The sequence below is a fragment of the Cryptomeria japonica genome, chromosome 8, assembly GCF_030272615.1.
Source record: "Cryptomeria japonica chromosome 8, Sugi_1.0, whole genome shotgun sequence".
NCBI classification, from domain to species: domain Eukaryota; kingdom Viridiplantae; phylum Streptophyta; class Pinopsida; order Cupressales; family Cupressaceae; genus Cryptomeria; species Cryptomeria japonica.
The window spans coordinates 321,191,842-321,216,768 of NC_081412.1; the positions used below are offsets into that span (position 1 = coordinate 321,191,842).

Here is a 24,927-nt window from a genome sequence, read left to right on the forward strand (position 1 = left end):
ATGGGTCTGCAATTCATCATACCAAATCTCTTCAATATATCTAAGGTGTACTTTCCTTGATTAAGTACAATATTGTCAGAGTTTTGCCAAACTTCCAATCCAAGGAAGTAATGTAGAAGGCCTAAATCCTTCATATCAAACTCCTTCTCAAGATCTTTCTTACATTGGCTAACCAGGTGATCTCCTATAATTAAAAGATCATCAACATACAAGATCAATATCAACATATCACCTTTGACTTCCTTGAAGTATAGATTTGGATCTGCATCATTTTTTGAGAATCTCAATCTGTTGGTGTAAATAAATATTCATTTTGGATATTATTACACTTTACTTAAGTTAACTTAGGATAATGCATCTCTTCGTAGTTTGGATTTGAGACACTTAGCGAAGTGTGCACATAGGGATAGAGCTTGTAGGAGAAATTCCACCTTTTGTGGTCTTATTTTGCTGTTACACTCCACATTCGATGGGTCATCCACCTCTTGTGGAATATTATATTATTTCTCCTACCTACCCCTAGTATTTCTTACCTACCCTTGTTTCTCATTGAGCCACATGTCATAATTGTGTGCTCGTACATTCATATGGCCTTGCCTATATAAGCAGGCCTATATTCATTGTATTGGTTAATCCAGTTGATCATTTGCATATTGATGAGAATACAGTTTTGTTCTTGTCATTCTATTGTCTCTCCTTTTATGCTTTTCATTGTGCCCTTGATCTTGGCAAAATCCTACATGGTATCAGAGCTTATAGGGCTTCATTGATTAGTTTTTTGGAAACATTTTGGAGGCTTCAATTTTCGGATTTGGGGATCTTCAATTTTTGGTGGCGTCGTACAGCGATTTGGACATCACGGTTGAATCCGGGAGGCCGTTTCCATGAATTTCGACTATAAAGTCGACCTATTTTGGTGAGAAATTTTTTTTTTGCCCATTTTGGCTATTATTGTATGGATTTCGAAAAAAAAATTTAATTATTTTCCGAAAAGAAAAAAAAAAGAAAAATTTGATAAATTTAAAAAAAAAAAACGATCTGAAAAATCAAAAAAATCAAAAAAAAAAATTGTTTTTGGGGGGTCCGCAGACCCCCCCCGTGCCATCCGTACCTTGCGTTGTTGCAAGTAGGACCGTCGTCGCCGTATCGCGCAGCAGGCTGTACCGCCACTGACCTCGGCCCGTGCATCTGCAGACTCCCTGCCCACCGGCCCTCTGGCACCGACGCCTCCCGCCGGCCCGGCCCTCCGACGCCTCCCGCCAGCCCAACTCTCCGGCGACCTACAAGTGTACCGCAGCCCTTCTCCTCCCTGCGACGCTTTCCTACCGCCGCCGGTACGCTAAACCGGCGGAGCCGCCCCCGCCACGTGGCAGGCGACCACTGACCTGCAGTCAACAACCGTACGCCCAGTCACCGCCACATCAGCAGTCCGTACGGTACGGACGCCCAGTTAGCAGGAAGGTGAAGTTTTCGTGACGGTCATACGGCCGTCAAATTTAAACCCATAAATTGCTGACGTCAACGCCACATCAGTAGACGTTTGATATTTTTTGACCCCCTCTTCATTGAGCTTTTCAGTTTTGCAATTCAACTTTGAAAGGCCATATCTTGCTCATTTTTACTCCTTTTTTGGTGCAATTTTTTTTGAAATGGGCTAAAATTTCGTGATCTTCGTAGTGGTGTGGTTATTTTCTGATTTTGGTGCACAGGTTTTTCGGAATTTTCGGATTCTCTCAGCTGTACCTGTCCAATCCTCAATTCTGCAACTTCAAAGGCCTCGTTTGAGCTCATACGACCTCCTTTTCAGGTGCCGTTTTTTTTGAAAGTGCATGTTTTTTTGTCTACTTTCATAATCTATGATCAGATTTCAGAGATTTTGAGTGGAAATTGTACTTTCAGATATTGGTCTTATTTGGCCTATTAGGTACTTGTAAAGTGCTTGGATCTTAGTTTAGATCTCTTGCATTATTAGTTTGAGTCTCTTTTGGCCTTATTGAGGCAGTTGTAAAATTGTAATCAGAAGCCCACTTTGCCATTTTTTGCAAGTGGCCCATTGTATACGCACTAATTATAAAGTGCCAAATCATCACTTTTGGGGGGGTTCTTTGATTGAGTGAATTTGGGGGGGGGTGTCTTGTGTGATTGTGCCTCTCTTTGTGCTCTTTCATTTTTGTTGCAATGAGTCCTCATAAATTTCCACCTTTAACTCCACATAATTATGCATCATGGAAAATAAAAGTATGGAGTAAATTAATGGAAAAGGGTCTCACGCATTACATAGATGGAACAATAGCAGCACCACCTGATCCTAAGGCTAATCCTAATGCTCAATTAGAATGGCTCACTAAGAATTGCATGGCTCTTGGAACTTTGCGCAAGTATGTATCAGATGACCTCATCTTTCATATTGAAAAGTGTACTACAATTAAAGATGCTTGGGATATGTTTCAGAAATTGTATGGTCAAGTTGATGAAATCAGAGGTTATAAGATTGACAATGAGCTCACCAACTTGGATCCCAAGAGTTTTGATACAATCCAAGATTATGTCACCAAAGCAAATGACCTAAGAGCAAAGCTTAAGGATTCTGGAATTGACAAAAAGGATGCTCAGTTGATATTCAACTTGTTGGACAAGCTTGCACCAGAATATGCAACATTTGTGTCTAGCTTCCAAACTCATCGTTTGACAATGGGGAGTTCCTATGTTATGCCTTCATTTGATGCTTTCACAGAAATGTTGATATTGGAACAATCTAAGTTGTTGAACATGGGGCTTCTCAAGTCTTCAAAGTCCAAGGCTTTGGTGGCAAATCAAGGGAATCAAGGAAGTCAAGGCAAAGATTCCAACAAGAAGAAGAAGCAATCCAAGTCTAAGCCACACCAAGAAAAAGGACAATCATCCTCTCCATCACAATGCGATTTTTCATCCTCTTCCCAGAAGGGGACACCACCTAAGAAGGATAAACCAACTTGTGCATATTGCAAGAAGTATGGTCATGATGAGCATCGATGCCACGCAAAGCAAGTTGATGAGTTAACTAATCTTCTTAAGAAAAACAACATCAACTTGCCATCCACCTACACAAAGAAGGATTCATCTCCTTCCTCTTCCTCACAGTCTAAGGGAAAAGGGCAAGCATTTGTGGCTACAACAGGTTCTTCACAGCAATGGATACTTGACTCGGGTGCCTCATATCACATGGGTTCTACAAAGGATCAGTTTTCTTCATTGGAGCCATCTAAGGTACCTCACATTTACATAGGTGATGATACACGAGTAGAGGTTGAAGGGAAAGGTTCAATTGACATGGATGATGGAACATTTGAGAATGTTCTCTATGTTCCTAGCTTGTCTACCAACCTTCTCTCTATCTACCAAATCACTCACTATGGAAATGGGAAAAAGGTTGAGTTTACACCAGATTCAGTTGTGGTAAAGGAACTTGATGATGATGCCTTGGTAGCAGTGGGACAAGTCAATGACAACTCAAGGCTTTATTCATTCTCCCACTTTGTGCCAAGTTCACCTTCTAGGGCCTTGCTTACTCATTCAAATTCAGAAAGTAAGCTATGGCATGAGCAGTTTGGTCACCTCAACTACCGCTATCTTCAACAGCTCAGCACTAAAGACATGGTCACAGGTCTACCTCGAATCAGTTTTTCAGAGGGTGTATGTTCAGGTTGATCCATGGGCAAGCATCCCGAAGAAAAGTTTGATAAGGGGAAAGCTTGGAGAGCTTTGGAAGTTCTTCAACTTGTTCACAGTGATGTAGCAGGTCCATTTCCAGCACCTTCATTTAGTAAGGCCCGCTATGTCCTCACCTTCATTGATGACTACTCCCGCTTCACTTGAGTCTATTTTCTTATTCATAAGAGTGAAGTGTTTGACAGATTTCAGGACTTCAAGACTTGTGTGGAGAAGCAATCAGGGAAAGTGGTCAAGATTCTTCGCACAGATAATGGAAGGGAATATGTGAACAAAAGACTTGAGGATTTTTGTACATTTGAGGGGATTGATCTTCAGAATTCTGTCGCATACACTCCACAGCAGAACGGGGTTGCAGAACGCAAGAATAGAACTCTCAAAGAAATGGCTAGCTGTATGATACATGCACGTTCTCTTGATCCTGCTTTTTGGGCAGAGGCTATCAGTTGTGCCACACACATCCAGAATCAGGTTCCTCACAAAGCTTTGCAAGGTATTACTCCTTTTGAAGCTTGGGCTGGTAGGAAACCGATTGTGAGACATTTCAGAGTCTTTGGGTGTCCAGCATGGGCTCGCATACCTCCACAAAAACACAAGGCATTGGAACCTCAGAGTCGCCCTTGCATATTTGTTGGATATCCTGAGGGTGTTAAGGCATATAGATTGATGGATCCTGAGACACATGAGGTGTTCATTGAGAGGAGTGTTCACTTTGAGGAAAGCTCTCCTAGCTTAGCCTCTCTACCTCCTCCACCTTGCTCCATTGTGGATAGTGATGTTAGTGATTCAGATGGTGAGACTCCTTCAACTCCGACTCGTAGGGTTACACCTCCGCAGGGTCCACTTGCAGTTGAGGAGCCTCGTTCTCCACCTCCACCTAGACCTCGTTGGGCTCGACAGACACTTGAGTCCGCGGGTTCTCTTGTTGGGGATCCTTCAGATACATGGAGAACTCGATCACAGCATCAGGATCTACCACATGCATTCATTGCTACCGCTTCCGATCCACAGACATTTAGGGAAGCATCAGGGGTTCCTGAGTGGGACCAAGCTATGGAGGAAGAGTATAGTTCCTTGATGAGGAACAACACATGGGATTTAGTCCATCTCCCTAAGGGGAGAAAGATGGTTCGATGTAAGTGGATTTATTGGACCAAGTTCGCAGCGGATGGTAGTGTGGATAAGTATAAGGCTCGGCTTGTTGCGAAAGGTTTCTCCCAGGTAGCAGGTGTTGACTATACTGAGACCTTTGCACCCGTAGCCAAGATGAACTCCATTCGTTTGACACTTGCTATTGCTGTAGCTCATGGTTGGGTTGTACATCAGATGGATGTGAAGAATGCTTTTCTTCATGGTGATCTTGATGAGGAGATTTATATGGAGCAGCCACAGGGTTTCATCCAGGATACTTCCTTGGTTTGCAGACTAAGGAAATCTCTCTATGGCCTTAAGCAGGCCCCCAGGGCTTGGTACACCAAGATGGATTCCTTTCTTCTCTCCGCAGGGTTCACCAGGTGTCATTCCGATCCAAATGTCTACATTTTGCGACAGGATGACTCTCACTTGATACTGGTGCTCTATGTTGATGACTTGATCATTACAGGGAGTACCGCATCCATCATTAGCAGGGTCAAATCTACTTTGCATGACAGATTTTCTATGACTGACTTGGGTCTTTTGCACTACTTTCTCAAGATAGAGATTTCATAGTCACCTTCCGGGATTACACTAACGCAGCCCAAGTATGCTCTTGATCTACTTGCAAGCTTTCATATGGCTGATTGTAAGCCTGCCCCGGCTCCCTTTCTTTCAGGAGTCAAGCTTGAGGCTCAGTGTTCTTCTCCACCAACTGATGCCACTTTGTATCGTCAGCTTGTGGGTAGTCTCATCTACTTGACCCATACACGCCTTGATATTTCATTTGCAGTTGGCATTGTTTCCCACTTCATGCAGGAACCACATGAGCTTCATTGGAAAGCCGTCAAACGCATCCTTCATTACATCCAAGGTACACATCACTATGGGATTCACTATGCAGCAGGCACAGGACTTCGCTTGGTTGGTTACACAGACTCCGATTGGGCTGGCGATCTTGATGATCGTAAGTCTACTTCCGGTTACAGTTTTCACCTTTGTTCGGGCCCCATTTGTTGGCAGAGCAAGAAGCAACATGCTATTGCTCTCTCTTCGACTGAGGCTGAGTATCGAGGCGCTGTTAACGCAGCGACTGAGACCATTTGGCTCCAGCAGATTCTCACAGAGTTTGGATTCACCACTCCACGGCCGACAGTTCTACATTGCGACAATCAGAGTGCTATTGCAATCTCGAAGAACCCGGTCCAGCACCAGCGGACCAAACACATCGAGATTCATAACCACTATATTCGAGAGCTCATTCAGGAGCAGGTCATTGATTTGCAGTATTGTCCTACAGCAGAGCAGGTTGCTGACATATTCACCAAACCTTTCACCGAGAGTAACTTCCAACAGTTGCAAGCTCTCTTGGGGGTGCGGGATGTGTCATTAGGGGGGGTCAGCTGACTTCTCCTTCCTCTCTTATGGGGGGGACTTTTTCCTCTTTGAGGTTTTGTCCTTCTTCTTTGAGAGTCTTTTGTACATTCATCTCTCTTTTGGGGGGGAGTTTTTTCCCACTGGGTTTTCTCCTTTTCTCCGTTTGTGAGAGATTGCATTGCATGGTTTTGCTTGCATTTGCATATTGTACATGGGTACCTATCATGGCCTAGTAGCCGGGACCCATCTTGCATTGTTGACTTGAGTCTTCATTCCCCTAAGTTGCACTTAAGGGTGGGTGTTTGTGTAAATAAATATTCATTTTGGATATTATTACACTTAAGTTAACTTAGGATAATGCATCTCTTCGTAGTTTGGATTTGAGACACTCAGGGAAGTGTGCACATAGGGATAGAGCTTGTAGGAGAAATTCCACCTTTTGTGGTCTTATTTTGCTGTTACACTCCACATTCGGTGGGTCATCCACCTCTTGTGGATTATTATATTATTTCTCCTACCTACCCCTAGTATTTCTTACCTACCCTTGTTTCTCATTGAGCCACATGTCATAATTGTGTGCTCGTACATTCATATGGCCTTTCCTATATAAGCAGGCCTATATTCATTGTATTGGTTAATCCAGTTGATCATTTGCATATTGATGAGAATACAGTTTTGTTCTTGTCATTCTATTGTCTCTCCTTTTATGCTTTTCATTGTGCCCTTGATCTTGGCAAAATCCTACACAATCCCATGAGATGAGTGTCAATTCTTTCATACCAAGCCCTGGGGGCTTGTTTTAGTCCATATAGGGCTTTCTTTAACCTGCACACATGTGATTCTGCATTGCAGATCTCAAACCCTTCTAGCTGTTCTAAGTAGACTTCCTCCTCAATTTTCCCATTCAGAAAAGGAGTTTTTACATCCATTTGATGGACTTTCCAACCTTTGGCTGTTGCAATGGCCACTACTACTCTGATCGAGGTCTATCTAGCAACTGGAGCAAATGTCTCATCATAGTCTATTCCCTCTGTTTGTGAGAACCCCCTGGCTACAAATTTGGCTTTATGTTTCTCTATGCTACCATCTGCAGCATGTTTGATTTAGAATAGCCACTTGGATGAAATAACGGATTTCCCTTTTGGCCTAGGAACAATTTCCCACACATCATTGTTTAGGATGGATTTATATTCTTCAAACATGGCATCTTTCCAAACTTGATGTTTAAGAGCTTCTGGTACACTAGAGGGTTCTGATTTGGAGAGATCATTCATTAGGGCTACATAGCTACCGAATCTTCGAGGCCTCTTACTTTCTCTAAAAGTCCCTGAAGGAGCTGTAAAGTCCCTTGCATCTTCCATTGTTTTGTGAACCCATAGAGGTCTTTTCTTAGGGATTTCTTGGGGAGGAATTTGTACTTCATTTTCTTCTGAACACTCCCTCTGAATCTCAGGAGTGGGATCCTCTTCTAGGTTTGAAGATGGAGCATAGATTTCTGACTCAATAGAGTATTTAGCCCTTTTGAGGGCTATGTCTTCTTCAAATATTGCATCTCTACTAAGTTCAATATTGCTATGTCCAGGCACAAATATTTTGTAGGCTTTAGAGGTTTCACTATATCCAACAAAGATTCCTTTTCTTCCAGAGGGTTCTAGTTTTGTTCTTTTCTCTTTAGGTATATGAAAGTAGACAGGGCATCCAGATATCCTAAAGTGAGTAATATCGGGCTTTATCCCTGTCAAAACTTCTTCAAGAGTTTTATCTTCAATGTGGGAGTGAGGACATCTATTTTGTATGTATACAGCAGTGTCGGAGGCTTCTGCCCAAAGATGAGTTTCTAAGTTTTGATCAAGAAGCATGGCTTTGGCTGCTTCTACAATGGTTCTATCTTTCCTCTCAGCAACCCCATGTTGTTGGGGGTTGTAAGGGACAGTGAACTCCCTCTTAATCCCAGCTTCTTTACAAAATTCCCTAAAAATGTCTGAGGTATATTCCCTCCCATTATCAGTCCTTAGGATTTTTATTTTCTTTCCGGAAGAGTTTTCAGAGAGAGATTTGAATTCCTTAAATCTCTTGAGGATCTCTTCAAATTCTTTACGTTTCAGAAAGTAGATCCAGGTCTTCCTGGAGAAGTCATCAATGAACATTACATAATATAGGAACCCTCCTAATGATGGTACAGACATTGGCCCACATAGGTCAGAGTGAACTAGTTCTAAAACATTGCTTGTTTTCCTAGAACTACTCTAAAGGAACTCTTAGTATTTTTGCCTAGGACACACCCTTTACATGTACCAGAATGGTATTGTTTTAACTTAGGCACCCCAGTTACTAATTTTTCCATTGAACATAAAGCACGAAAGTTTAAATGACCTAATCTTCTATGCCAAATTTCATTAGAGTCTGCAATTTCATGAAGTAGAACTAGGTTAGATTCAGTACATACCTCGTACAAATAGCCTTTTCTATGCCCTAGGGTTATAACCTTCTTGATGGAAGAGTTTTGTGGCCATACTAGAACTTTACCATTCATGAAGGTTATTCTGTACCCATCATCTTCAAGTGCAGGTTAAGTTCCTCTTGATGCCAGGAACAAATAGGACTCCGGTGAGTTGGAGAGACATGCCTATTTTCAGCTTAATGGTGCAGGTACCGACGCCTTTCACTGGATGTGCAGAGTCATCACCAATGGTTACTTCTTCATCAATTTCTTCTAACATGGAATCCAATAATTCTCTATACCCAGTGATGTGTCTTGAAGACCCACTATCAATGATCCAAGTGTTAGATTTATTGGATACTTGGCTAGAGAGGGCAAAGTAGAATGCATGCTTCTCGGAGTCATATTCTTCCCTTTTCACTTTTGCAAATGTAGCTTGTTGTTTGATTCTATCAGGACATTTTTCTGCATAGTGTCCATATTGATCACACCTAAAGCATTGAATGTGACTTGTCTTTCTTAGATGACCTTTTCTCATGTCGGTTCTTTCTCTTCTTGAAATGTTTCTTCTTGCTTTTCTTGTTGGAGTTGGTATTTAGAACATGGAGATCTTCATCTATGTTCTTTTGCTTGATCCACTTCTTATTTAACCTTGACTCCTCTTGAAGACAATCTGCTCTTAGCCTTTCAAATTTAGGATATTTAGCCCTTGCACTAATGCCTTGGACGAATGTTTCCCATGTACTAGGCAACCCATCTAGAGCAATGAGTGTTAGCTCTTTGCTTTGGATCCCATATCCACGCGTTGCCAGTTCATCCCTTAGGGCTGATATCCGCATAAAGTATGCATTGATTGACTCTCCTTTGTTCATACTTATATGATTTATTTCCCTTTTTAGAGCCAGGGTTCTACTTGCATTGTTTATCTCGACTGCACTTTCGAGTGCTTTGAACATATGGTAGGCAGTCTCATGCTTTGTTATTATTGGCATAATGTGATTTCTCACTCCATCGACTATGATCTTCATGGCTTTTTCATTTCCCTCAATTCATGTCGATTTGTCAGGTTCATTCTCTGGTTCTTTAGATTCAACTCTTACAAATGATTCAACTTTATTCTCTTTTAGAATCATCTTAATTCTGAATTTCCATGCTGAGAAATTATCGCCTCCTTCAAGTCTATCCTCAAATTTGATAGCATTAGCCATGGAAAATGTGATGTTTATATCTTCGATTTGAACTTTTCAAATTTGAATGCCTTAGGTTCGATCAATGTGGCTCTAATACCATGTAAATGATATTCAAATTTATGTTCAAATCTAAGTTGTAGGAATTTAGAAATTCTTTTACTGTTTTATTGATTGTTGCTTCTTATTTGCAAGTTGTTGTAGATGACATTGATTAATTTCAATGATTGCTACAGCATTTCACACAGCATATACTTATATGTAATGCCTACTGATCAAGGCATGCCTTGACCGGACATATGTCTTGACATGCCTAATCAAGACATGTCTTGATCGGTTCATAGGCATCACTTCATTAAAGCGCTTTACCGATAACTATCGGGTCAAGACAAATGCCAATTAATATTAACAACCGATAACAAATCGGGTCAAGTCAAATGCTATTTAATATTAACAACAGATAACTGTTTGCTGGTACAACTGGTAAATTAAATACAGGAAATAATAATGTACATGACAATGCATACCAAACACGGCAGAAAATATATCTTTATTCGCACATTCAATTATTACAGAGAAGAGACCAAAGATGGCCGGCCAAGGATTACACTAGATCCAACAATACCATCCCCCTTCCTTGACAGTACACAGCATATTTAAAGGACCCGACGGTTGCCGAGAGGTACACAACCGTCAACCAACCGACACATAACCACCCAAGACTGACAACCCACTCAATACAATTAATTAATACCTTGTCGGATAACAAATATTATGAAACATAACAATAGGCAATTTATGCCGACAACATCATTCCCCCAAAAGAAAAAGTCGTCTTCCAGACAACAAGCAACATCAAGTAATATTCGGGAAGAATAACGACAAACAGCGACATCAATTGGACAACCCCAACTTGTAGTGTACCTACCAAATCAAATAGGGGTTTGGGGCAACGCCCCCAATAGGGTCAAGGGGCAGTGCCCCTTGCGGGGGTCTGGGGGCAGCACCCCTAGCAAGGTCAAGGGGCAGAGCCCCTTGCGGGGTCGAGGGGCAGCACCCCTCGCAGGGTCCACGCGGAATTCCATGGTGTGCATCAATTTTCTGCATTTTTAAGATGTCAAGAACGAGGCCAATGAAGTCAAAATTCTGATCAAGATGCATTCTCTTGTATGGGAATTGTGTTTTCTGACTTGTTCTTTTGTACAGACTTGTAATGTCTCCATTTTGAAGCAAGATTTAATAATAAATACTAATAATAAAATTAAAATATAAAAGAAAAAAAATTAAAATAATATAATTATAATTTAGTTAAGTTTAATGAATAGTTAAAAGGCACGAAATGAAAAGTTGTGACTCCCTCAAACATGGGATATAAAAGGGAGAAGAGAACCTCATTTGAGAGGGGAACATGGGGGGATGGAAATGCAAATCTGTTTGTGAAAGTTTGTATCCCTTCAAAGGGTAGAATTAATGAAGAGTTGCACTCCTTCAAAGGGCTCCTTCAAAGGGTGCTAATGGTGAAAGAGTGTATCTCTTCCCAAAGGGCATACATGATGAAGAGGTGTGACCTCTCCCTCATATTGGGGGATATAAAAGGGAAGAGGGATCAAATGGAATGGGGAATGGAATGAACTGAATATGATATAAGACAGGAATAAGCACGGGAAGCAGAGAAGCTGCGCCAACAGTCTGCGAGGAGGTAAGTGGTTAAGTCTTACGCTAAAGGAATATATGTGTGTGGATGTGTGTGCCACACACACACATATGTTTATAAAGGATCTGTCTCTTTGACAAAGTTATAGTTTTACAACAGTATTGTCTCATATGTAGCAATAGATATATGTATGTATGTAGAATATTTGTATGTATATAGGATCAATAATAGGAATTAAGGAATATGTAAATGTAGGCATAAATTATAGATTGAAAAATGATAATGAAATATAGAATGTTATATGAATAACAATAATGTGGCTATATGATGGAGGCTATTAGGAGGAAATTCCCTTAGCCTAATTCAGGGATTATGATAATCCCTGGTAGGCAGTATATACTGAGTATTCATAAGCATATATGTTAAGGCTTGGGTGTCAAAAGCTCACCCAAGAAGAGACGAATCTGGTCGGTCCTCTCTGGTAGACTTGGATGATAAGATGTATCATCCAAGGCAAGGAATTGATCATATATGATGATCTTCCTTGGTAGGCTTGGATGTAAGATATTACATCCAAGACAGGAATCGAATTATCCATCGATTTCCTGGTAAGGCTTGGAACCATGATGGGTTCCAAGAAGGCAGGCATTACAACCGCCTAAGGGCATGTCCCAGTACTGCATTCGTATCCTTTTTACTAAATAAGAATTGAGACTAGTTTTAATTAAGTAATTGAAGTATAATTGCAAATTAGATTCGTTATATATATATATTTGTTGCATTCTAACAGTCTGTTTTGCAGGACAGTGATCCCTGACTAGTAGGGACATTACAAGACTTGTGCTTCTCTCTTGGTTGTACGATGCATAGGTGTGTGGCTTGAGACTCTCTTCATCCAACTCAAAGCTGATGCCTTCGAGTTTTTGATATATTGCTTCCTTGACCGTACGGTATTCCTGCTATGGTCCGTATGGATTCTTCTTGGTTGCCGTACGGCCTCCACCTTTGGTTGCCGTACCTGTAGCGTGGTCGAACGACTTCTTCCTGATTGCATCCCTGTATACCATACGATGCCTCATGTACAATGTTCGTACGGCTACCATGTATGTCATACGATGCCTCCTGTGCCATATCCTCTGTACGGTTTCACCGTACACCGTACCCTTTTCTCTATGTAGTTTATGTCGTACGTCGTACAGGTTGAATGAATGGACTACTCCATATGAAATGGTTGGATGAGCTACGTCGTACGAGTTGATTGAACTGGGTATGACGTACGAGTGAGCTACGTCGTACGGGTTGATTGAACTAGGTATGTCGTACGGGTGAGCTATGCCGTACGGAATAGTGCTCTATCGTGCGCCGGATGGAATGGTGCTATGATGTACGTCGTACTGACTCCTCACCTTACCGTACGGAATGGTGCTCTGCGCTTGTGTGTCGACCATACTTGTTGACCGTACAATGTACGGTATTTCTGCTTCTTCACCTGCACTGTACGGATTCGACTTCTCTTGTGGTTGGATGGGAATGTTCCTTACCTCTCTCGATTTTGTCCTGCTGTCAAGTTTGCTTCCCCGACTCTCCCTTGACCATACGGATCTCCAACACTCGGCTTCTCTAGTTTGTACGGTGTAGCTAGGGCTCTTAGCTTCGTGTGGTAACCTCATCACGTCGACGCAACCTGGACCCTTAGGAGCCAACTTGCTCTTGTTTGCTCTGAACCGTACAGCTGAATTGCTTTCGGCTGATGTGAACCATTTAGCATATAGTATTAACTTCTTCGGGGCATCTCCACTAGGCTCTATAGCATCCAATTTTAGATCCTCGCCCTGTGAATCTTCTTCGTACACCTTAGATACTTCCCCATTCCCACTCAGCGGCCTTTGTTCATACGGTACAGGCTCACTTGGTAACTGTTCGTACAGCCCAGACACACCAATGTCGGATGTGCACAGATGAATATCGTACAACGGACTTTGTACTTCCTCAATTTGGCCAATTTGTAGCATGTTACAGTCGGGGTGGAAAACTTCATAATCCTCCATCTGCCAATGGAATAATCCATTAAGAGAACTCGTCTCATCTTCAGAGCAATCTTCTAGTTTGAGCACCCCTTCATCGTTGGGTTTCATGCCTTTCCTTCCTCCGTCCATACCTAACTCTCCACCCTCAGAACTCAGAGTCCGAGGGTGCCAATTTTTCACTCACCGTCTGGTTCCTCAAGTCAATGGCATGCTTCCTCTCATCACTCTTGATCGAGAGTGTGTTTCGCTTCCAATTATGATTCGCCTTGGCAGTAACCAACCATCCCCTCCCGAGGAGTGCATCGTATGCCTTCTTCTATAACCGGATAACTACAAAGTCCAAGAAAAATTGTTGTGTCCCAATGATTACTTTTTGTGCCATCAATGTTCCCAACGGCTGGATGTCGTGTTGGTCGGCACCTACCAAGTGGAAGGTTGGCGGCCAAAGCTTCGGCTTCCCCAGACATTTCCATGTGTCTTCTGGCAGTACATTTACTCCCGAGCCTCCATTGACAATGGTGTTTGTCAACTTCTTCCCCATTATTTCCATCTTGACGACTGTCGGCTTCCTCCCGATGCTCACCGTCAACAACATTGGATCACTGGACTCATTCCCTTCGGCTGATGGTTTTCCCGTCAGTTCCTCCTCGTGTGGCTTACATTGGTTCTGGAAGACTGTGTCGTCACTGATTGTGTTGGCAATTGCCATTCTCAGTTGCGGCATAGTTTGAAGAAGGTCTGCCACCTTGATGGGTACGGTTGTTTGTAGCACCTGCCGGACTATGTTCTTCTCTGACTCCCGCAATGACATACTTGCAGTTATATCCTTATTTATTCATAAAATGCAATCCAGGACTCAGATCTGAATTCTGTCTTAAGCACTGTGGTCACCGATGTCACCTAAGTCCTACAGACCAACTGTCCGTTCTCCCTAAAAAATAGGAGACTTCCCTAAAAAGTAGGAACTGTCATATAAACTCTCAAAATAGTTCACAGAACCCTTGCAAAGCTCTATGCCCCTGAAAATGAGTCCCCTAACCATTTTGCTGATCTACAGGAACCCAGATAATAGGCCAACCATGCTCATCTGCCTGTCTCCTAGAAAGGGAACATTACACAGCAACTTGGCCAAAGATTCAGTCTTCAAAAATGAGAAGATTCTCAAGCATTTTCAGTAGGGTTAAGCATTGACACATCCTTGTTTGATCTCCATATATAGTAGCTTTCAGCAAGTTGAAACCATTGATCTTATAAGGCATTTACAGCTTTACCATTTTATTCGCTATTCATCCAAGGGGCTTCAAGGTCAGTAATTATTTTTCCTATCAAAGAAGATCCTAAGGAAGTTCTCATCAAACAAAAGATAGATTGTTGGAGGTCATCTATGAAGTATTTTAGGGTTAACAAATACTGAGACTTGTAAGCTGGAGGATTCAATGAAGTTCTTCTCATATTCAAGTCACCAAAAATGTTTGACCAATTGTCAATGCTCATTAGAATTCATCATGGTCAGAATGAAGGAGCAGCATCAGATTCACCGATAGGGGCAGTTCAAGCATCAGACTGCTATTTCCATCTAATGTTATTTTCAGCCACAGCTGTTTTCGGCAGTTTTTATTATAGGAAGATTACTATTCCGAGATTAATCACAGCTATTTTTGGTTATTAACAGAAGATCAATACTACAAAATGATCTTCCAGAAGATGTATTCAAATACATCAGGTTTGGGGCTTTCTTGTTTTAGATTTTATTATTTAAGGCTTGCTCTGTATGCAAACAAACTATTCTTAGCATAGAAACTAGAGATGGTTTTTATTAATTTATCATATAAACAATAAGCTATTATAAACACTTATAAAGGAGTTTTTTTCATGTAGATCTCCTCATAGTCACTTCTACACCTATTTTACAATAAGATTACATTTCAATCTTTTGTGTGATCATTTATATGTGTAGTTTAAGTAAATCAAATTGATTTTATTGAAGAGTGCAGGTTTTCTCTTGCAGATTTTGTGAAAGTGGTGATTGTAGCTTTCTATACGATTCCCTTCATTCAATTTGTTAACCTTTTGTGTGTAATTCAGTTCTAATTTATGTGCTTGACTCACACTTTCTACTCTCTATGTTTAGATAGCATGAGTGTTTGTTAACTATTGCAGTTTATACTTCCAAAAAAAGATACAAAATCTCTCAAGTATGATAAGCCTTGTGCCCTTGCCCAGGAACTAAAAGATAGGCCATTTCTTTTATTTGTTTCCTATGTGCTCAAAATCCAAAGATCTATCTTGTACATACTGTAAAAAGTTAGAGGTCATCTCCATAGGTTCTAGGCTTTATTAGTTTATCCTTACACACTGTTCAATTTTGTGTTGTCTTGAAAGGGACAAATTAAAATGCTATCATATTGTTTTCCAAGATCAACATATGTAATGATTAAATTTTGAATAAAGATTTAAATCACAAGTTAGATCAGGAGTTTGAGCTCATTAAGAGTTTGACCTTCACATTCTTCTCTTCGCAAGCTTTGAATTATTGTCACAAGATACTATTATTACTGCATGAGTCAAACCTCCTACTTCCAAGTACTGTACAGGGATCAGCATCAAGCATACAAAATGGGAACCAAATGGTAAAACATGACGGTAGGAATGTCAAGAATTTGATTCAGACTTCCATGGTTCTGCAGCATTACAGAATGGTTCTTGCATAAAAGTTTGGAAAACACACAATCCTAATGCTTTTTAATTAAAATTTAGATTTTAAAAAGTAGATAGTTGAGATTACAACAGATACAAGGGCTAAAGTTTAGCCATGAGGCACCACCAAACAAAAGAGGCATTGTCAAGACCCTTCATGAGCAAAATTCTTAGTATTTGCCATCAGAATCATGACCAAATGTTTTCTCTTGAAACTCAAGAGTCTAACATCTTTCAAAAAAACTGACAAAGGCACTGATCATTAATTTCATATCCCTCTCTGCCTCCAACAAGAATAAGAATTTAAAACAAGCAATTAATTCACTTGTTCAAGTGGTTTGAACTTTGGACACAAAGACCAAAAACCCAATTTTGCAGACTGATAATATGGAGGTCATGGTGTTTATCCTCAAGATGTCATCGTGTGATATTACTACCTAGAAATAGAAAGAAAATGGAAAAGAAACAACTTGAAGAAGTGAATCAAAATCATTAATAAGTATCACACTTATAATCTCCCACAAGAGAACAGAAGTTCCTTGATTCATACTGTCCAGAGGCCTAGAGATCTTAAACATGCCTTCTCCCTTATCTACACTGGAGCTTCCATAACAAGAATGAGACTGCATGTGGATGAGAATCACAACCCAGTTCCATTGCATGCCTTTGACTGCATGCTTTTGACAGTGAGCAAACAGTTTTTAGGTTGGAATGCCTATGAGGCAACATTTTGTTAATCCAACTGACTAACAATGTGAAATAAAAGCAATATACAGGACCTGTTTTAACTTTTGAAACTTCTGTTAACAGAAATTGCTCAATTCTTGAAAGTGGAAATGCAAACTTCTTAAATTCTTAACATGAATGTCTAATCTACAAATTAAATTTCAGTATGGATTACCTCATTGAAGGCAATGATGCAATAAAAGAAAGGCAAAACATGCACCATACCCTATTTTTGCCGGACACTTGCTGAAATATGCTTCACAGATGCTGCATAAAACCACCATACACCTTAATGTCATTATCAAACTGAACACAATTATTCCTTTCCTAAATCTACAGAATTTCTACTTCCATATATAAATGAATATGACATGAATGCTATCATATATTGAACATTGCATCAAACTTATACTACTTTCCAAACAAAGTACAAACCACAAACAGTTTGCATCAACCTTTTTCTAGAAAGGTAATTCATATAAACATCCTGGATCCAGCACTAAGTGGAACCAAGGATTGACATGGGCATGAGCAAGACAGATGGTTTGCCAACAATAAAATATTCATAATTCCATACTTTGGGCTAAAGTGGTGAAATAGGAAGACAAGTATTTGTATTGTAGCCCAGAGATGGAGATGAGAACCAAGATGAATTCATTTAACTCATAATGGGTTTTATCTTACAAGTTCTGTAACTCTGATGAGCAAAACTTGGAGTTCTAAGTCTGAAATAAGGCAGATAAAAAGTCAACCTCAGATGGAGCACTTCCAAGCCCCTTCCATGGTTTTGAATGTGGCCAACATAAGTTAGAATTACAACTCATCGCACATTGATACTACTTGTGAGTCAAGGAAGTGTGGAATAATGGCGCTCTGATATAGACATCCAGACAAGAAGTTAAAAATTTCAAAAAAAAATTGCAACTCATAATAGCATAAAATTTAATTGACTAAACAAAACCAATTTGAATACAGCCCTTAACAAAATCAACCCAAGCCCAACTACAATCAATGTAGAAAATGGATAAGATTATTAGGGTCTCAACTCTCAATTACTGAGGGAAATTATTTCATTAACCTTTAGTCTTTGGCTAACCTAGAAACCTAAAACCATAGTAAGAAGGAATGCCAACCATCAAAGAAAGATCAGTTTCTTAGAAAAACTACATGGCCACTATCAATGGGGAGGAAAAACAAGACAATAAGAGTGCACCATTTCAGGTGGAAGTGGTAGGTGAAGACAACAGCAAGAGAAAAGAAGGAATGTGAAGGTGGTAATCTGTAATAATTGAATCCCAATTCTTCAATGGAAAATAAAATTAAAAGGGAAAGATATCTTCAAAAACAAGCTCTACTTTTTATTCTCTATAAATATTGTTCCATCTAGATTGTGGTACATCTCAATTTACAGTTGTGGCTTGGTACTCTCCAGTGATTTATTTTTTAAAGTATTCGGTGAGCTGAAGTGGGCTGAAATGTCACGCCATTTGTTTAAAGTGTAATCCTAGGGTAATGTCAAATCTGACCAAACAAAAAGATTTCATTGGGACAGGATGGAAACCAATCTTCCCAAACACAATAACTAATCAGAAATTGAGTAGGGTACATCAAGCAAATAAGGAATTACAGATTCTATAAAGCAAAGGTAGAGAATAAATTGTAAGGAAATCAATTAACCAACAGGACTTTCCTCTAGCCAGATTTCTCAAGCTGTGGATATTGTAAAAGATAACATCCTTGAGTTATCTTGTGATGTGACGTTGGGTGTATAGCCCTATTTTGCAGAAAACGCAAGATATGATGACTACGGAAAGGGTTCTATGTGAAAGAAAAAACTTTAAAAGAAGCAGTATTAGAAATTTTAAATCAATGAGTTAAAAAGTAACTCATGAAGATTGACCAGTAACAAATCTAGGGATGCAAGTGTTTACTGCCAAACTATAAGACTACAAGTTGCAATATAAATGACATAAATGTAAATACCAGATAATTGTACATGAAACCAACGAATACTTATTTTAGGTAATGCTTGAACATTCCAAATGTAGACCATTGAGGATTGTTATACAATCAAACCACCTTCCCAGACTATGAGAAGAATGTTTAAAGTGCTTGACAATCATCAAGTAGAACACAACCGTGAACAACTACTAACAACCACCCAAAAGACAACAAGTAATTAGTACATAGTCGGGCATTAACAAAACATTACAAAGTTATTTGACATTAAATACATAATCCCCCTCCCCGTCACCACTGTAATGTTCCATTCTCGCACGTAAACAATTATTTTGTAATGCCTACCCCGTTTCAGACCAAATTTTTGCTCCTTTCAAGCTAACTTCCCAATGTTTTCTTTTTAGGTATTATATCAAACACTTAGCAAGAAGGCTCTGCTTTTAATTATCAGTTTGTCTTCCTTAAGTATGTAGATGCCAGTGTTTTTTGGCAGTTGTGGATTTAAGTTTATTTGCCATTTGGTAATACCAAGTTGAAAGGTCTCAGATCACAACAGACAATAGACAGAGCATAAATAAACTTCAGGAGTAAACGAGATTCAAACCAAATGTTGCAAACTGAAATATTTATATGATTATTTTTGGAAATTACAGAAAAGGAGGGATCATTTCTGACCTTTGCTTGAATAACAACAAAATATTATATTCAATCTTCAGATTTCAAACTGCAGCATTAATAATAGACTGTTTACCACATTTCCTCCACGCACAGGAACAGAATAAAGCACATTTCAAACTCAGATTTCTGTAGGAGCTATCTTCCATACGCCTAGTCACCTTCAGCAATACTATACTTGCTCAATATTATTATCTCAATACTGCGACATTGCTGGGGATGACCCCGCAGCGTGACAGTAAGTCACGAGCCCTGTTGATAGGGTGGTCACAAGTTTAAAACTCATGCCTTTCATCCCACAGGAGCCTCTGACAAGGTTCACGCTAGCTGATGTGGACAGAGCTGCTGGCAGAGGCAGTGTGGATGGGAATTATAAGGAGAGGACACTACCAGCATGGAGATATAAGGAGATACCTAGCTGATGTGGAAGGAGCCGATGGCAGAGGTGGTGTGCGATGGATGGGAGTTATAAGGACAGGACACTGCCACCGTGGAGAGATAAGGAGATACCTGCACGATGGCGATGGAGAGATAAGGTGATGTCTGCACGCGGTGACGGAGAGATATGGTTTTGCTTGTGTGAGACAAAGGAGATATAAGGGTGAGCTGCCATGCATGTGCAACGGAGTGATAAGGTGGAGATGCCATGCGCACAGAATGGCAAAAAACATCTCTGAGGATGAGGTCCCTCAAAAATGTGGCCTCACTAGTTCATAGCTCCAGTCAAAAGCGTTAACGCCTTCAGCCCCTTACCAATTAGAAAAAAAATACTGCGACAATGCTTTAATTCCCATGTACAGGTTGATGACATTATAGCAAGCATATCAGGCCCCCAGAAGGCAATCTAGGTGCCCATGTCATGCCCCCTGGTCGCAGCAGTTTAAAACCCCAGTCACAGTAGTCCTAAACCCCAGTCGCAGCAGTTTTAAACCTAGTCTCAGATTTACATGATTAAGTATAAATGATTAAGCAAATGTAAGAGGTCGACCCAGCATAAAAGTAATTAACATTTGGGATGACCAAGGAGGGCCGACTCAAATCAAGATAAATAAAATTAGACTTATGGCTGACCTGGTTGTGTTTTAAACTAAATTAAATTGCTTTAGGGCCGACTTCCCCTTTTTAATAATGACAAGGGCGTGTATTTAAGGATACAAAAGTGCGATTACCTCAAGAGAGGCAGAGATAAATGTTAGGAAATTGTATAAGGCAGCGATTACTTTATAAATCAGTAAGATGTTAGGGGCAGCAGTCATTAATTATAAAACAGGGATCTCATTCTAAATAAAGCAGTGATCCTAATAATAATTGAAGACAGCAATTTCATTATGTTAACAACAGCAATTAGGTTAGGTATTTGAAGGGACACCACCCTCGTAGGAAGGGTGACCCAGGAAGGGACACAACCTTCCATTGCCAAGTAAAGGTTATTTAGGGAGAATTATGTAATGTAGATGTGAAGAGTGTGTGGGGAATAGAAAAGAATAATGAAACTAAGGAAAATAAATAAGAGATATATGAGCATATCAATGAGTTCAAGCATACAAATTTGAAAGAGAGAGATATGTGAAGTATATTTGACATACACTAATATATATCCAAATATAACCAGTAGATAAGATTTCTATAAGCATTCAAAGGGATTAAGGGGGAATCTAAATACATGAATAATATTCAACATACAGTCCCTGTGCATTAGATGAGTGTTTGGATCTGATGCATAATGCAGGAACGATGTATGTACACACACACGTATATCTATATATGTGTGTGTGTGTGTGTGTGTGTATACATATATATACACACATGTATATATACATATAGATATATGTGTGTGTATATATGTATATATATATATACACACACATGCATATATACATATAGATATATATATATGTGTGTGTGTGTGTGTGTGTGTGTGTATACCAGAGAAACGGGACTCGCCCGAAATCGCCCAAACTCGGCGAGTCCGAGTCCGAGTCAGGCCAGCCGAGTCCCAGGGGCTCGGACTCGGACTCGGCCGAGTCTGGCGAGTAAACTCGCCGAGTTGGCGAGTTTGGCCCAAACTCGCCAAACTCGGCGAGTCCCGAGCCCTGGACTCGGCCGGCGTTGGCATAAGTTAAAACGCAAAAAAAAATTAGGCCCAAATTCGCCAAACTCAGCAAGTCCCGAGCCCTGGACTCGGCCGGCGTTGGCATAAGTTAAAACGCAAAAAAAAATTAGTTTGGAAAGTTTTTTTAAATCCGTTTTTTAATGTTAATTGTCTTCTAGCCCTAAAAGTGACTTTCATTTCATTCACTTGCAAAAAAAGGAAGAGTAAAGTGAGTTGGGAAGAAAAACAAGGGTGCATAGAAGAAAAACCAGCAAGGAGGAAGCTCAAGTTTTCTTCAATTTGTCACATTGGAGCTGCATTGTGTTTCGATTTGGTGCATCAAGAGTTGGATAGGAAGAGTTTGCAGCTCATTTCAAGCTTGTTGTAAGAGGTAAGATTGTTTTTTTGAACATTATTTTGTTTCTTGTATGCATAAATTCCATTTTCTATTCATTTATTTTGAAAGTTTTACATTTTCTTGTATGCAAGATCTTTTGTATGTTTGTAATTTGTATGTAGCATGTAGTATGTAGTTGTACTATGTAGAGTTGTATGTAGGGTTTGTAAATTTTTTTTAAAAAAAATAAAATTTACAAACCCTACTTTAGTTTTTTTGAATGTATGTATTAATTTTATTTTGTATTTGTAATGTTTTATTGCAGCAAACTTCACTTTATTATTTGCCTCAACTTCAAGTTTCACAAAACTATCCTAAAATGTCTACTTCAGCTTCTAGACCCCCCATGAGAAAGGACCCTGCTTGGAAATATCATGAGGATTTTCCAGGGCAAGGAAAGGGGCAAACAAAATGTATGTTTTGCAAAACAATATTCCATGGAGGTATATATAGGCTAAAATACCATATTGCTGGTGTGCATGGACATGATGCCAAACCATGCCTAAAAACAGTCTCTGAGGCCGTACGTGATTGTTATGTAATGGTTGAGGAGATTGAAAGAAAAAAGAAACAAAAGGAGGATCGAGCGGCCATTGGGAGAGAGACAGTTTTAGGAAGAGGGACACAGTTAGGTTGTGTTGGAGGCCCTTCTTCCTTACCTCCATATCGTCCCACTCAGTTTGCTACTGCTGGTGCTTCCATTTCTGCTTCTGCTTCTATAAGTGGCAGTGCCACCGCCACTTCTCATGCTCCTACCACTAGTAGTTGTAGTGGGAATGTTACCATTGGACCTAGGATTCATAAATCTAGGTTGGATTCCTTCTTTGTGCCTCGCACTACTACTGGGTCCCAACCGTTGCTTGAGGGCATGGGTTGGAACAAGGAGGTCCATGATGCTGCTAAAATGGCAATTGGCAGGTTTTGGAGCTACAGTTGTATTCCATTCTTTGTAGCCAGGTGAATGTTTTACTAACTTTTATGTTTGATAACTTTGATTGTTTTAATTTTTATACTTAACTTATCTCATTGAATTTTTATACTTAACTTATCTCATTGAGTTTCTTTGCGACAGGTCTCCTTATTGGCAACAAATGGTTGATGCCATTACCATATGCGGGGCGGGGTTCAAAGCCCCTAGTGAGAGTGATTTGAGGGGACCCATTTTGTCTCAAATGGTGGATGATGTGAAAAAGGATTTAGATGAACAACGCCGCATATGGAGCACTAAAGGTTGCACCATCATGACTGATGGTTGGACGGATAGGAGAAATAGAACTCTCCTTAATTTTCTTGTTTCTTCCACAGGTGATTGATTAATTTTAGTTTCATATAGTCTTTAATTTTTTATTTTTTATCTAATGGTTTATTGAATGATCATTGACCTAGCTTTATTTTTTTATTTCAGGGGGCACCGTTTTCATCAAGTCCATTGATGCCTTCGCCCATTGCAAGAATGCCACCTACCTATGTGAGCAGATAGAGGAGGTGATTGAAGATGTGGGTGAGGAGAACGTGGTACAGATGGTGACCGACAATGCAGCAAATTATGTTGCTGCGGCTAAACTTTTGATTACAAACTAATTTTGTTTGCAAATTAATTACTATCTTGTAGTTTGTACCTCCATTAATTACAATTTACAATGCAACAAATTATGTTGCTACAGGTAGACTATTGATGGAGAGGCACCCATCTATAGTTTGGACTCCATGTGCTGCTCATTGCATTGACCTCATGTTGGAGGATATTGGAAAAATCCCATGGGTCAAGAGATGTGTAGAAAGGGCAAGAAATGTCTGCAAATTTGTATATAATCATTCATGGGTGTTGGCTCTTATGAGACAATACACAGAGCAGAAGGAGTTGCATCGTCCAGGAATCACAAGATTTGCCACAAACTTCCTCACATTGCAGTCCATGCTTAGGTCTAAGTCTGCCTTGAGACGTATGATTGTTGGTGAGGAGTGGTCTTCCTCATCCTATGCTACCACCCCTGCAGGGATAGAGATGGCAGACTGCATTTTTGATGAGCAAGGCTTTTGGGTCCCTTGTGATGAGATAGTGAAGGTAATTTTTTTATAAATTCTACAATTTAGCTTCATGTTTTATAACTTATTATATGTATTCTCTTATTTGCTCATTTTTCTAAATTACACAATATTTTCAATTTTGCAGTTTGTTAAGCCCTTGGTGGTTTTGTTGCGAGTTGCAGATGGAGATAAGCCCACAATGGGCTATATATATGAGGGCATGGATAGGGCGAAGGAGGCCATCAGATTCGTCTATGGAGCAGATGAGAGCAAGTATGGTCTCATTTGGGAGATCATTGATAGGAGATGGCATCATCAGCTACATAGGCCCATCCATGCAGCAACCTATTAACTGAATCCGGCATTCCGTTGTATCCCTTCTTTCAAGGCTGATGCGGAGGTCCTTAATGGGCTATATGCAATCATGGAGAAGATGGGAGCTGCTGGTACTTCTCAGATAGACCTTTTTCGAGAGCTACAGATGTTCTCAGATGCACAAGGGGAGACCTTCTCTCGTCCTGTCGCCAAAGACGGTAGGACAACTATGATGCCAGGTAAAAATAAATTGTTAGGCTTAATTTTAGTTTTATTCAATACTATATTGTAACTTGTTAAATGAGTTCATGAGTGAGACTGATTTTATTTATTTTTCTCATTTCAAACTCAGATCATTGGTGGAACTTTTTTGGCCCAGAGACACCAAATGTTCAGAAGTTGGCCATTCGTATCTTGAGCCAACCATGCAGCGCATCAGGTTGTGAGCGCAATTGGAGTATGTTTGAGCACATACACTCCAAGAGGCGCAATAGATTATCTGTGGAGAAGA

At 40.1% G+C, this 24,927-nt stretch overlaps 2 protein-coding genes across 3 annotated transcripts in view; one reads left to right on the forward strand and one right to left on the reverse strand.

Moving 5' to 3' along the window:
- The window catches only part of LOC131061502 (uncharacterized), a 267,609-nt gene that overhangs the window by 130,626 nt on the left and 112,056 nt on the right, over positions 1–24,927 (reverse strand). For both annotated transcript variants that reach the window (XR_009358652.1, XM_057995217.2), the window contains exon 6: positions 17,176–17,217. Coding sequence is in view for 1 of the 2 variants with exons in the window: in XM_057995217.2 (XP_057851200.2) it covers positions 17,176–17,217 (42 nt within the window). In the remaining variant the exon portion in view is untranslated. The remainder of the gene's footprint in view (positions 1–17,175; positions 17,218–24,927) is intronic.
- LOC131857314 (uncharacterized) lies at positions 22,308–23,386 on the forward strand. Its single transcript, XM_059209612.1, has 2 exons — positions 22,308–23,030; positions 23,146–23,386. Exons 1-2 carry the CDS (start codon positions 22,393–22,395, stop codon positions 23,384–23,386), a joined length of 879 nt encoding a protein of 292 aa, XP_059065595.1. The 5' UTR covers positions 22,308–22,392.

Coding starts and splice junctions, on each gene's coding strand:
- LOC131857314 (XM_059209612.1), top strand. CDS start 22,393: ATGTCTACTTCAGCTTCTAGACCCCCCATGAGAAAGGACCCTGCTTGG. Junction 23,031..23,145: donor ATTCCATTCTTTGTAGCCAG/GTGAATGTTTTA, acceptor TCTTTGCGACAG/GTCTCCTTATTGGCAACAAA.